Source organism: Paramacrobiotus metropolitanus, unplaced genomic scaffold, assembly GCF_019649055.1.
Source record: "Paramacrobiotus metropolitanus isolate TYO unplaced genomic scaffold, Prichtersi_v1.0 Parri_scaffold0000119, whole genome shotgun sequence".
Lineage (NCBI taxonomy): Eukaryota > Metazoa > Tardigrada > Eutardigrada > Parachela > Macrobiotidae > Paramacrobiotus > Paramacrobiotus metropolitanus.
The window spans coordinates 82,277-95,951 of NW_026570339.1; the positions used below are offsets into that span (position 1 = coordinate 82,277).

Consider the following 13,675-nt stretch of genomic DNA (forward strand, 5'->3'; position numbering starts at 1 on the left):
CAAATCATGTTTCTTGACCTTATCATCCGCTGTGCTTCCGTTTTCGCTTGACAGAAAGTAGTCGAAATAAAAAAAACATTTCTCTCATATTTATTTGCATGTTCTCGGTTAAGTCAGGAAAAATAGACAGCAAATAATGAACCAAAACAATACAGTACTACCAAAAAACAGCAATAATTAATACTAGCAAAGAGCGGAAAATAATACTTACTAAAAATAAAGTCATCAAAAACAAATTAAAACAGATCCGCCAATGTGCAACGAGAAAGTAATCAAATATATACTTCAGCATTGCAGAAACTCTACAGTTATTATTATAGCTGTCGGCAATAAATGATTTCAGTTGTGAGTGAGTGGTAACTCAGTCCGCACAAAGGAAAAAGCTATTGAAATAAATGTTTGTTTATGTATTTTCATAGTGCCGATAATAATATTACCGATGATGATTTCAAATGATAATCCTTATTCGTTCAGTCCTGGCCAGTAGATATGGGAATTTTGCTATATTAAATCTTGCACAACAACTGCTAGCCGTAACTACAGATACCGATCCTCATTTATCAAAAAAAAAAATTTGTCCCTGAAAGCCCAACGTTGGCCACAATACAAAACACTGCTGTTCACAAAAAAGAGATCCCCGTTAGCCGTACAAAGAAAAAGTCGTCCAAAAATACCGCACAACACCATACAGAAGCGTTCGCGCAGTACAACCCAATTTAGCGGTTACACGCAAACAACATCTCCAAAAAAAGCGTACCGATTACCGAAACATTTGATTCAAAGACTGTAAAGAAATTACTCGCTCAAGGCGGAAAAGTGTACGATTATAAAACGCGATCAAATGAGCCGGCGAATGATAAAGACGAAAAGAGTACCATCCGCTGGGTCAGCGTCACTCAGCGCTCACTTGCTGCCATGCGGCTCTTGCTCGCGGTCCTCAACAGAGCCCCCGCCGCCGGTGGACGAGGCCCCGCCCTTCTCCAGCTTGGCGGCCAACTCCAGCAGGCCCTCCTGGACGTCGGACGCCTCGATGGAGGACGCGAGCGCCAGGGAGGAGATGTCCGCCAACGAGACGAAGAGGACGCCCACGCGCGCCGCGAACGCACGGACGGGGGCAGCCTGCGACGGCCCAGCGTCCGACAGCGCCGTCCCAGCCTCATCCCGCACCGCCACCAGCGTACGACGACACGCCTCCATCGCATGCTGCGCCTGGTCCACGCCGGTAGCGCTGGCGCTGGCGCCGGTGGCCCGCTCCTGGCCGGACTCGTCCACTTCTTCCCGGCGCTTCTCGTCGCTCCCTTTCTCACCGGCCGGTTGCTGCAGGACGTCGCCGGCGGCATGCTCCAGGGTGTCGGCCGCTTCCTCGGGCTCGTGCCGGGCGTCGGGCTTCAGCGCTTCCTTCTTCTCGTCGGCCGCCTGCACATGCTCGTCCGGCGTCTCCTGGCCCGTGCCCTTGGCGTCCTCGTCGCTGGCTACGCACGGAAACCGAACAATTACAATTCCGCCTAAACTGCAGTCATGATTACATGGCGCTGCGCTAATGCGAGTAATTATTCGCAGTTAATTAACGAGTAATTATTTCGCAGTTAATTAACGCGTAATTATTGCAATTGATTAACGAGTAATTATTTCGCAAATAATTAACGAGTAATTATTTCCCAATTTATTAACGAGTAATGATTTCCCAATTAATTAACGAGTAATTATTTCCCAGTTAATTAACGAGTATTTATTTCGCAGTTGATTAACGAGTAATTATTGCAATTCATTAACGAGTAATTATTTCCCAATTTATTAACGAGTAATGATTTCCCAATTAATTAACGAGTAATTATTTCCCAGTTAATTAACGAGTATTTATTTCGCAGTTGATTAACGAGTAATTATTGCAATTCATTAACGAGTAATTATTTCCCAATTTATTAACGAGTAATGATTTCCCAATTAATTAACGAGTAATTATTTCCCAGTTAATTAACGAGTATTTATTTCGCAATTGATTAACGAGTAATTATTGCAATTTATTAACGAGTAATTATTTCCAATTTATTAACGACTAATGAGTTCGCAATTAATTAACGAGTAATTATTTCGCTATGAATTAACGAGTAATTATTTGGCAGCTTATTAACGAGTAATTATTTCGCAGTAATTTAACGAGTAATTATTTCCCAATTTATTAACGAATAATTATTTCGCAATTGATTAACGAGTAATTATTTCCCAACTTATTAACGAGTAATTATTTCGCAAGTTATTAACGAGTAATTTTTCGCAATAAATTAACGAGTAATTATTTCGCAGTTAATTAACGAGTAATTATTTCGCAATTAATTAACGAGTAATTATTTCGCAGATTATCAACGAGTAATTATTTCGCAGTAATTTAACGAGTAATTATTCGCAGTTAATTAACGCGTAATTATTTCGCAATTAATTAACGCGTAATTATTGCAATTGATTAACGAGTAATTATTTCGCTATGAATTAACGAGTAATTATTTGGCAGCTTATTAACGAGTAATTATTTCGCAGTAATTTAACGAGTAATTATTTCCCAATTTATTAACGAATAATTATTTCGCAATTGATTAACGAGTAATTATTTCCCAACTTATTAACGAGTAATTATTTCGCAAGTTATTAACGAGTAATTTTTCGCAATAAATTAACGAGTAATTATTTCGCAGTTAATTAACGAGTAATTATTTCGCAATTAATTAACGAGTAATTATTTCGCAGATTATCAACGAGTAATTATTTCGCAGTAATTTAACGAGTAATTATTCGCAGTTAATTAACGCGTAATTATTTCGCAATTAATTAACGCGTAATTATTGCAATTGATTAACGAGTAATTATTTCGCAAATAATTAACGAGTAATTATTCCGCTATTAATTAACGAGTAATTATTTGGCAGCTTATTAACGAGTAATTATTTCGCAGTAATTTAACGAGTAATTATTTCGCAGTTAATTAACGAGTAATTATTTCGCAATTAATTAACGCGGATTTATTGCAATTTATTAACGACTAATGAGTTCGCAATTCATTCATGAGTAATTATTTCGCAGATTATTAACGAGTAATTATTTCGCAATTAACGAGTAATTACGGTATTTCGCAGTTTATTAACGACCTAACAATTTATGTATTAACGAATTTTTTCACAGTTAATTTACCAGCGGCGGAAATCGGTCGGTCGTTACAACTTACAAGCCAAGTGCATACTAACTAATCTCGTTAAAGCTGGCTTTAAACAACAAAGTCAAAAGGTGCAAATCTTGAAAATCAATCAGCTCATGGATATTCAACGGCAACGATCACTTTGCAGTTTATGAATATACTGTACACGGACTTTAGAAAAGAAATGCAAATTCACGACAATATTACGAATATTACGTAAACAAAATGGAAAAAAAATATCACGTAAACAAAATGCAACGGCTAACCTGTTACAGTCCTGACAGCCAAACGCGAAATTAAGGAAAATAAATGAGAAAACTAATCTGCTTAGTGCTTACCAACAACCTTCTGCCCGCTCACGCTGGCCAACTGCGCCGATTCCACTTCAGCCTGCTCGTGGGAACGGCGGCCATGCTGCCCGGCGTCCGGCCCCTTATCCTGCCGCTGCGAGACCTCGGCGGCGGCGGCGCGGTCCTGGAGGGGCTCGTCGATGGCCCGCGCGGCCTGGCCGCCGTCGCGGCGCTTCTTGTCGCCTTCGTCACTGCTCGCCTTCCGTTTCCGACCACTCTGCTGCACGACACCGCCGGCGGCGTGCTTCACGCTGTCGGCCGCCGCGTTGGCCTCGCGCCGGGAGTCGGACCTGCGCTCTCCGGCTTCGCCGGGGCCGCCAGCACGGGCTCATCCGGCGCCATGCGGTGGGGCTGCTTGGCGTCCTTCTTGCTCACGTCGCTTCCTACGCACACAACCAAGCAGTTACAATTCCGCGTAAACTGCAGCCATGATTACACTGAGCTGCGCTAATACGTGATGATGTAACTAAATTTACTAATTGTCTAATTAATTTACCAATGCAAATAATTAAAAAATAATTTCGTCAAAGTCAACTTGTCGGGAGTAATCAATTGAACAATTAAAATTAATACCAATTTACGCAAATTACTAGTGTAACATTAATGGTCACAATAAAGACAATATTCAACCTTAATAACACGTTTTGATACTGATAAATCGCAATATTAACCGCAATGATTTATTTAAATAAAATGCAATCCATTTCTTCGCAGACTTGCATACCGTCCAGTTTCGGTTGCCACGGGCGAAACTTGAAGAGCACACCTGCAGAGGTAGTCGCTCCCGACGCGTGCGGCGCCCTCCACCCGCTCCGCTTTGGCCGCTGGTGCTCGGGCCCTCGCCGCCTGCCTTCGGGAGATCATCGGTCACATCCCAGGTCAAACCGGACAAGGGAAGGTTCCTAAATGGAAGATTTCACTGGTTACACAACTGCTGCCTGTCTGCGGACAGACGAAATATTCTCCAAAATTTTCCTGATGGAATTCCCCACGTAAATCGTTAAATGGCATGAAAACCAACTGCTCGACATGCTTCGACCTTGGCGTGCTCTCAAGCACTGACATTATCGGCCACACGAATAAACTGTTGATTCATACGCAGTACGATTGCATTCAACAAAATCAGGGACTTACCTGACCACGTTAAGGCACACTTCCCGCTGTCCGCTGGTACCCTTTATAGCAATGATGTCGTCCACTTTGCTCGCCCACCTTCCCGAACAACCGCATCACGCCGGCCCCGCTGAAGGCGCTGGTGTTACTCGCTTTCGGCAGCGTCTCGTCCATCTCCAGGAACTCCCGCAAGTCGGGGTCCATGCGCAGCACCGGGTGCTGCGCCGTGCGCGCCAGGAAGCGCTCCAGCGCCGCGCGACGCCGCTCCACAAATTCCCCTGGAAAAAATCATCAAATTAATTTTGAAAATAATTCTTAACACGAAAACAAAATTATTAAATCAAATAAATTCCATTTGACTAAATCAAATAAATGCTATAAAATCATTTGCAATAAATAAAAATCTTTTCACCGGAAGCGCCATCCTGCGCGGTGGTGTCGCCCTTGGACATTTTGACCTTGGCCATCCCGGCCACGCTCTTCTCGGGCGCCGGCGGCACGAAGCGGCCGACGTGCACGTGCTTCTCCTGCAGCTTCTCGTGCAGGCCCAGGAAGTCGCTGAAGCGGCGCACCACCGAGAACTTGCGGCGCCGGAAGACGGCCAGGTTCGTCTCCGTGCTGACTTTGTACTGCACGTACGCGTTCAACCCCTCGTTCACCTTCTGCGGCTCGCTCACCGTCACCGTCACGACATTGTCGTCCTCCTCCTTCGCTTTCTCCTCCGTAATCTGATCAAATAACATTTATTTCCGATTTTCAGAATTAATTATTTTTTGATTTCATAGGAAATTCCCAATGAAAACGGGGAAATAAACAGGAAAAATTAAAAATTATCGTTATTTTTACCGCATGCATTTACGTGACGAAAATAAAAAAATTACTTTAAACATGATTCACAGCGTTCACAGCATTCGCCAGGAAAACTGATCAAACAATTATTTCTGTCGTAAATAAGCATGAACCTGTTTTATGCAGTACGCGCTGCCTGAATATTGCAAACGAAAGCAACCGATAATATGCAGACGAATAAACCATAAAATTCACATTGTACAACTCACTACGCGTTTGGGCGCTGCGAAGGGCTCGTCGCGGTCGCGCGCGGTGGAAGAACTGGAGTCGGAGACTAGTTGATTTTGGAGATGGTGGTCGACGTCAGCGACGTCTGCGAGGCGTCGTCGCGGTCCTTTTCCTCGCGATTCTGGCTCTCGCGGCCCAGATCGATCTTCCGGAAGTCCGGCGGCGTCAAGTCGCAGCCGCAGCCGTAGGGATTATTCCGGCCCGCAGCGAATTCATCGCTCGGAGTGCTTTCCTGCAGAGAAACACGCCAGGAAATCAACCACGATCTGCTTTAATCGTCCCAGTAGTGTCAACATTAACGCAAGCTGACAAATCCATGTCCTGCACTTTGCACTCTACCTTGACCACAACAGGGAAGTGCGCAGGTGAATCAAGTTGAAAATACTCAAATTACTCCACATCTTGTTCTCACTGCATTCTTGCCAGACAGCAGTTAACCGACTTCATCTGTGCCTACTATACTAAGAAAACACTGGGAAAAATAAAAACGAACCTCTAGAGCAGACTGGAACATGTCTTCATCCGGTTCAGGTTTGTTAAAGTCGATATCCGTAAATGCAGGTGGTCCTTCGCGTCCGTCCGACATTTTAATGCTGTGCCAGTCAACCCCCGAATCGACTCTTCACCTCCTTTAAATGCCTCACAAGATACCTAATCTCGGTTCTTATTTTTACAACTGCAAGAAAAAAAATCCCGAAACCCAGAATAAATACACACGCTAATGCACTAGCAGGAAGCAAATTAAAAAATCACAGAGCGAAAAATATTTGGACCTGCCCGTTGGCCGTTTATTACGTAGGCACGGGCCGCAGTGCGGCAGAACAGGCAGCCGCCATCCATGAGCGGCGGCAGGTTGCGTACTGATATTGCTCCAATGGAATCCCCAATCGAGCCCAGTGGAATTGGCCACTGGTTAGTGGTTGCATGTATGCAGATTGCAGAGCTGATGGTGAGCACGAGTCCCGACCACGCGCTTGGCGAGTACAATAAGTAATTATCGAAGTTTTCGACTGCGGTTAGTGTATGTAGTTAACTTCTGCCAACGTTAATTGTCAGCGTTTGACGGAAAATACGTTTTTATGATCTATCTATATAATTATACACCAGGCAGGTAAAATCATCTACTATACCTACAGGCTACAGCTCATTTTTACCATGGACAAAAGTCCAAGTTGCAGTTGCTGTGTCGCGAGTGCGGTAAGTTATTGGCTTGCTGTGGGAATTTTTTCAAGTGGAGATTTCTCTTGGTTTTCAGTTTTTCTTTATCAGTCTTACAGTTATGATAAAAGTACTGAATTAATTATTTCTCGTAACTCGTAAATCCCCGCCAGCGCAGCAGTTATGTTGATCTTTCCGAGAGCTATGGTTTCTGTTTTCATTGCCGCTTTAAAAATATGTTGGTTTCACTGTCGAGGGTTTTAGAAATCTTTTTGTCTATCCTGACGAGTGGCGAATATTTTGAAATGCAGCCGGCAGCCGTAGAAATGCAGCTGTAAAATGGATGCGCAGCCTTCGATAACTATTGACCGCACATCAGGTGTAAAAAATTAAAAATAGACTTATGGAGAAACAAGATCTGATACAAAGATTATAATCTTTAAATGCCTCAAAAAGAAAAATCTGCTCAGTAAGGTAGTAAGGAGACTTTCCTAGGCCTTAAGAAATTTCGGAAAGCAAAGAATAAATTCTCCAAAGATACAGGATGCACTAAAACCATTTTTTTACTTCTCAAAAAAAATCTTTCAAATATTTTAATTACTATGGCATGCTACAATTGAAAAAGCCGATTCCACTGGTAACTAACTGTAGCTGTGTACAGCTAGGTACTGTAGTTGCTCTTTCGAAATCACGTTTGAACCACAGAATTCCCGCTACCGAATTTCTCGAGAACCATACTGTATGTGCGGACTCGGGTGCTGGATTATAATTGTATTAACTTGAAAATTGTATTAATTTAAAATAATTTAGTACCGGCTGCAATAACTGCTGAGTAGACACGTTTGTTCAAGCCGTCCCGAAAACAGCGCTTGCAAAACTGGCGAGCGGCGATTTAGAGACGGATTGTTCACTAAAAGAACCTTTTTTGCGTGCGATCGCATTCAAAATCTTCAAAAGCAGCCGACCTTTCATTACTGTCGAATTACGGTCAAACCTGCTACTGACTTGAACATTCAAGTCCAGCTTTTCAAAACGTAATGAGTAATACCCTATTAATTAATTAAATGAAAGGCAAAGATGTGTACTTTGCCTTTCATTTAGCGGAACGGAAATGAAAGTTATGGTTTTTGTTAACTAATATTCTTGTACTACATTGTCCAATACGAACCTCAATAAAGTAGTAGACAATGATTAATTATATAAATTTGTTGATCTTCAGTTGAAAAATTTTTTTTAAAAGAACTTACCTCTCTTACTGTTTCAAAATGCTCAAGGGTTTGAACTTTGAAGTTAAACATGGCTAAATTGTGTATAAAATTGTCCGAATCAGTACCGTCAGAAAATTATGAGAATCAGTAGAATCAGTATCAGTATAAAACTGTCAGAATCAGTAATCTGGATAAAAGTTGCCTCTTCAAATGAAGTATCGTGTGAAAACGGCGAGAGTGGCCGCAATTCAAATAAGTAATTGCTTCTGACGAAATTGGTCCGGAGCGCCGTGGTAAAGGGATTGTTCGGGTTGGGAACACAGACCACAATAACGCGGAGGCGACGCCGAAGCTGACCATAAGTATTACCGACTACAGAGTGATTTTGTTGGGCAGTTCCACTGGTAAAGGAACCAGCTCCTGTTGCACTATGCCGATAGCTAGCGGCACATGTTCAGTACAGGTACCTATACTAGGTCCGATCCAAACCGGTTACGAACCATTATATTACGACACCGTCCCTGATATGCAGTATCGCTCCACGTTTATTTATCTTGTATTGCATATGACATGCCATCCAGTTCTACAAATTATAGATGCTTGCAAAATATTAATTTTTATCGTCATTTTGCGCACGCATCCTTCCTTTAATAAAGCTATTAATTCATGTACAAGCAAGGAATGTCGGTGCGGCAGTGCAGTTTTTGTTGTCGGTACGTTGAGCGACATGGTTGAGAATGAAGGTTAATATTAATTTGCTTTTAAATTAGCTGGGCGGGAATAATATCATGGATTTTTGTTCTCGTTACTTGTGTTTTACAGATTGTATCTGTACATGCAATTATTTTTTTAAAAGAAGTCGTAATATGAAATTTTGTAGGATAGAATTAGACAGCTAGTGTCAAATTTATTGTGCATCTCAGTTTCTTTGGAGTCTTAGTCAATCGTCTCATGGAGAGTAATCCCGCGACTGTCACATGCGTTAAGCAGTAAAACAAATTAATTAAGGAAGCAAAAAAGGTCGTGAAATGATGTACTGTTCGTAGTGGTACTAACGTTCCATGAGTAACGTACGCCTTTTTCATTTACTTATCTGGATAGTACACGCCTGTTTCTTCCTTTTTGAGCTACCTAATAATTGGTTGTTGTAAACTCCGTTTAATGACGTTGGCGCTGTATTGTGTTTTGCCAATGGTTACATGTAAAAACGGAGAAGTCAGAAGTGGTCGTCTGTTTTTTTACAGAGAAAATCAGTCTTGACTAGAATTTTGTGTGAATGGCAACTGCAGTTAAGAACTTCCGTTATGAGCGCTCTCGTGTCTTCTCGTAGCGAAAACATTAGTGTGTGTACCTACCGGAAGTCATTTTTATCTGGATAACTAAATCATCCAGATTGTATTCGTGCACGTAGTTGGATTACTGGCAAAGTGGTTTGCTATTAGTCTGTGTATTAGGCATAAGAAATAGTCTGTGTATTAGGCATAAGAAATAGTTCATCTTCTTATTTTCCCACTTTATCTACCGGGTCTGGATGGTCATCTAGTACGGTAGATGTATGTAGTGCATCTTCCGTATAGCATGTCAGTACTGTATTGTGCCATATAGCACTTGGAGTCTCGATCTGCGGGCTGTTTGAAGAGCATAGTCAGTCAGAATCTGTCTTCCGTGTCACCGTCCAGTGCCCACTGCGGGCATCATGGATCACGGTAAAGATGCACTTGCACTTCTACGGGAAAGGTCAAATGCTTCTCTCGTTTGGGAATGCTTGTGCCTTTCTTGTAGGAGCGTCTCACCGTCACTGGGCACGTATACATGAACGAACTTTACCTTAGCAGCCGTCTCGAAGAAAATTAGCCAACTGTGGCAAGGCCGGGTCGAGCTGTATCAGTTATATAAAGATGTTTGGTGATGTCCGAACATAGGTGGGGACTGGAGAGTCCCTTCCCTTCGATAGCCTCAGGGTTGCTTGGTTGTGAAGCTCATGCAATATTAGAACTTACTTTCCCTTTTTACAAACAATGATTTTATTTGCTGCGCAAAATGATGTCGACAGACTCAATTAACAGTAGAAAATTCTTGACGTTGGCGCAAAGCCAAAGCAAACGGTGCGACCTTTGCGGTTTGTTATGTTTTGGAGTGTCAAATGCCTTGAGGGGTACAGCCGTACTGGGTCCCGTTGCACAAGACAATAACTTATTCGAATAATTAGGCTTTTCCGCGTCGATAAAATCTAATAATATTGTGCTTTTTGTACGTAGGCTCCTCCCCCTCCGCGGTGGGGTACGGTGGGCCCGATGCCGCTGTATGAGCCGCTACTGGCGGATGGCAGTCACGTGAGCTACCGTAACACTGTCGCCGTCCGCAGCGTTGGCGGTGGCGCTGGCGACACCTGGTGGCTGGGCTACATTCAGGATATCGACGAGGACGGCGAGCGCGCCTTCATCCACTTTAACTCCACAACCGCCCCCGCTCGCTGGCTGCACATGCAGCACGTCTGGCCGCTGACATCGCTCTCGGACTGCAAGTATGTCAGGGGAGGGCGATATCATGCCAGATTTCCCATATTCGCGGCACTGCGGGACGAAGATAACGGACCCTTCCGTTTCCGACCGGCCGTTTTTGTGGGGAGATTTCGGGGCTGTGACGCCGGGTGTAACTGGGGGTGTGAGATGTACTGCATCCGCACCCGCAGCGGCAAAATCCACAACAGCAGCGCCCCTACGCAACACACTAGCACATGTACAGCGGGCACCTATATGGAGGTGGTCCTCGAGAGCCAGGTGGCCAGCGAATTACCACCTAGCGGTCCATCCTTGCTGGAGCGCCGCAGCGGCAGCGGAATGCGCTACACCAAGCACTTCATCCCTTTTGGCCAAGCCAGCGCTCTCCTCAGCGAGCCGTCCGATAAGTTTCGCATCATCAAGCATCTGCATGACGCTCTTCCCGACACACTGGAATCAGGAGATGTACATCTGAGCCAGTGCTGCCGGTTTCACCTGCGCATCGAGCCGGACAAGGCCGGCTGCATGTTCATCGTCGTCAGTCTGGCCGATGACGCGGGAACGACGCGCTGGATGGCTGACACCTTGCCCAAAGTCCTGCAGACGCATCTGGCCAGCCGCGCCCTTCTGCCGCCTCTCGACCAGCGAGCATTTCGCGCCACTCAGCACCTCCCTTGTGCAGCCGGTTCGTAGTCTGACGTAGGCTAATATTCCTGCTACAGTAATATAATATAATCTGTGTACTTGGCACTTGTACAGTTACGCATTTAATCGGCACTAACCAGTGTAACCACTATCCAGTAAGCCAACCATTCAATTTACGGTACAGATATGTATAAGCCAATCTCTCTGATGGTCTGTCTGTCTCCCGGGCGGGCGACATTAAAGGGAGCAGAGTAGTAATAAGAGTTGATAATGATGTGTCTTCCGACATACAATCTTGCAGGTCGTAAGATAGTATTATTGTCTAACAGTGTTGTATGGGAATTAAGCTGTCATGTCTGGCGTTGGGAGAACTCGCCGGCCATTCAGTCCGAAGAAGGGCTTGATCAAGATGGCCCTGCCGCTGCGGCGTCCTTTTGTATCAGCCCCACCCATAGCGCAAACACTGCAGTTTCCCAACTGAAAAGGTTTCCGTTCGGGACGATCTGCCGTTTGGCGGAAACGTTGACGTGGTTGGCGATAAGCTCGAAGCGGTCAACGCAGAATCTGCACAAGTTGGATTGCAGCTAAACGCGAGTATCATGTTTTCTGTGGAAGCGACTGCGAGGAAGAAGGGACGCAGGCCAGTGAAATACTCGACCGACGACGCCTACGAGTAGGTATGAAGCTAGCGTTTGTGCGAGGAGGAGGTGATTTTTACCCGGAGCAGCAGTTAACGAGCGAGGCAGTGGCCCGAATTGATATGGCAAAGCCGCCTTTAATAATCTCGCGCCTGCCAGTGCCGTCTCACCAAAGCGCTTTTCCTGCTGAAGAATTGTCTGTCTCTCTAAGCTCATGCAAGATCAACGCCCGAGCGAAGCGTTCCATTACAATAATGCCCGCAAGTGTTGGACAAGTTCGATACGATCATTCGCAGTAGCCTGCAAAACAATAGCAAAGTGTCCATCGATGACGATATGTGCAAACTGAAAGCATGCAGGGACTTTTTGGATACTGTATTTTAAAGCTCTCCAGTATATTGATTTGTTATTAGTACTTTTATTACTGGTATACAGTACTTAATTATATTAATTTATTCTAGTACGTATGTTATTACTAACGATATCACATTGAGAATCGACGTTAGTCTGCGTCGGAGTAGCGATCATTACTCCACATCGCTGCATCGAATGGGGAATGGGTCGATGCGTGAGGCTACCACGGCCTGAGCTGCACAAAATACATATATGCCGTGGTCGGAAGCCGAGGCAAAGCTGTGCCAGTGCCAGTCGCATGCGGTTTCGCTTCGGTTAATCTAGACGAAATGTTCTGTGCGATCAGAACGCCTATTTCCGCTGTCGGCTGAAACTGTCATTTTACTGATAAACTGTGTCCTTGTATAGAAACCACAAACCAGTGACTGTTAAGCACCGCCAATCTGAGAAAATAATATAACGGTATATTTTAAAGACGGTTACAGCTCTAAAAGATTATCATGAAAAGGTGTACCGAGAATACTGTACTCTAGTTGCCTTTGTTCAGCTGTTTATTGCTCGATTTTGAAATATTGTATGTATGATATAAATTTTTTTATCTTCATTCTTTCCTGACTCGTAGATATCGAAGATAATGCCCCGATGTTGAGTGATTTGACGCCTTGGCTGCTGAGCGACATCCTGTCCCATTTGGACTTGCATTCACAAATGAAAGCAAAACGGTACGGTCGTAGGGATTATCTTTGCGCTCGCTTATTTTCTTTGCAAAGTAGCGACGATATTGAGCCACTGTCTGACAAAGATGATTCTAGTTCAGGCCACACACAGAGCACGGCTTAAATTGTAAAGGTCATCACCACAATGCAGATGAGAATGACACCGCTGTTTTGCTGCAATGGTGACAACGAACGTCCCTGCCAGAATTAATTCTCGCGCTGTGTAGCCATGTCGAAAAACATAACCGTCCCGTGGCAGTGAGACAATAAATTAATTAAACTACAATTACATTCGTTTCACGCCACGAGTAACGTAGTCGTACAGTATGTATTTGTATTCCGCTTTCTTTGTGACCTGTACTTCGGTTGTTTCTTTCATTACGCTTCGCACTTTAAAGTTACACGAAAAGAGTTACCGGTACTTGCTTTGGAGACTGAGCAGTTGCAACGGGGTGGGGTGTAAACAAACAAGGGAACTTGATCGTATTAATTTTCTGGAGATCCGGCTCGGGAAGGGTAGGCAACTGTTGTACATTTGGAGATGGGCGTTGTGTAGTTGTTATTATTGTTTTGAATTTCTTTCCTTGCCAGGGTTTGCGGCTTGTGGCAGTTGCTGCTGCGCAGTCCGCGCATGCAGGAGCACGTCAGCATCTCCTTCGAGAGCTGCTGGCACCTGCAGGTGGACACCGATAACTGCTTCAAAACGGCCTCCCTCCTCACGCGCTCCA

General features: G+C 44.3%; 1 protein-coding gene across 1 annotated transcript; it reads right to left on the reverse strand.

Annotated features, from left to right (window-relative positions):
- Nucleotides 1-561: 561 nt before the first annotated feature.
- Nucleotides 562-5,505, reverse strand: LOC129598305 (uncharacterized). The gene is made up of 7 exons (XM_055496143.1): nucleotides 5,497-5,505; nucleotides 5,063-5,378; nucleotides 4,712-4,928; nucleotides 4,262-4,439; nucleotides 3,913-3,920; nucleotides 3,526-3,827; nucleotides 562-1,472 (listed from the first exon to the last, which is right to left on the reverse strand). The coding sequence occupies exons 1-7, from the start codon at nucleotides 5,503-5,505 to the stop codon at nucleotides 904-906; spliced, it is 1,599 nt and encodes a 532-aa protein (XP_055352118.1). The 3' UTR covers nucleotides 562-903.
- Between the last annotated feature and the right edge of the window lie 8,170 nt (nucleotides 5,506-13,675).

What these genes read in the sequence shown, in the direction of transcription:
- LOC129598305 (XM_055496143.1), bottom strand. An exon ending in CGACATCATTGCTATAAAGG is followed by an intron (nt 4,440 to 4,711) that starts GTACCAGCGGAC and finishes TCTTCCATTTAG; the next exon opens with GAACCTTCCCTTGTCCGGTT. An exon ending in GAGCGGGCAGAAGGTTGTTG is followed by an intron (nt 1,473 to 3,525) that starts GTAAGCACTAAG and finishes TTCCGTGCGTAG; the next exon opens with CCAGCGACGAGGACGCCAAG.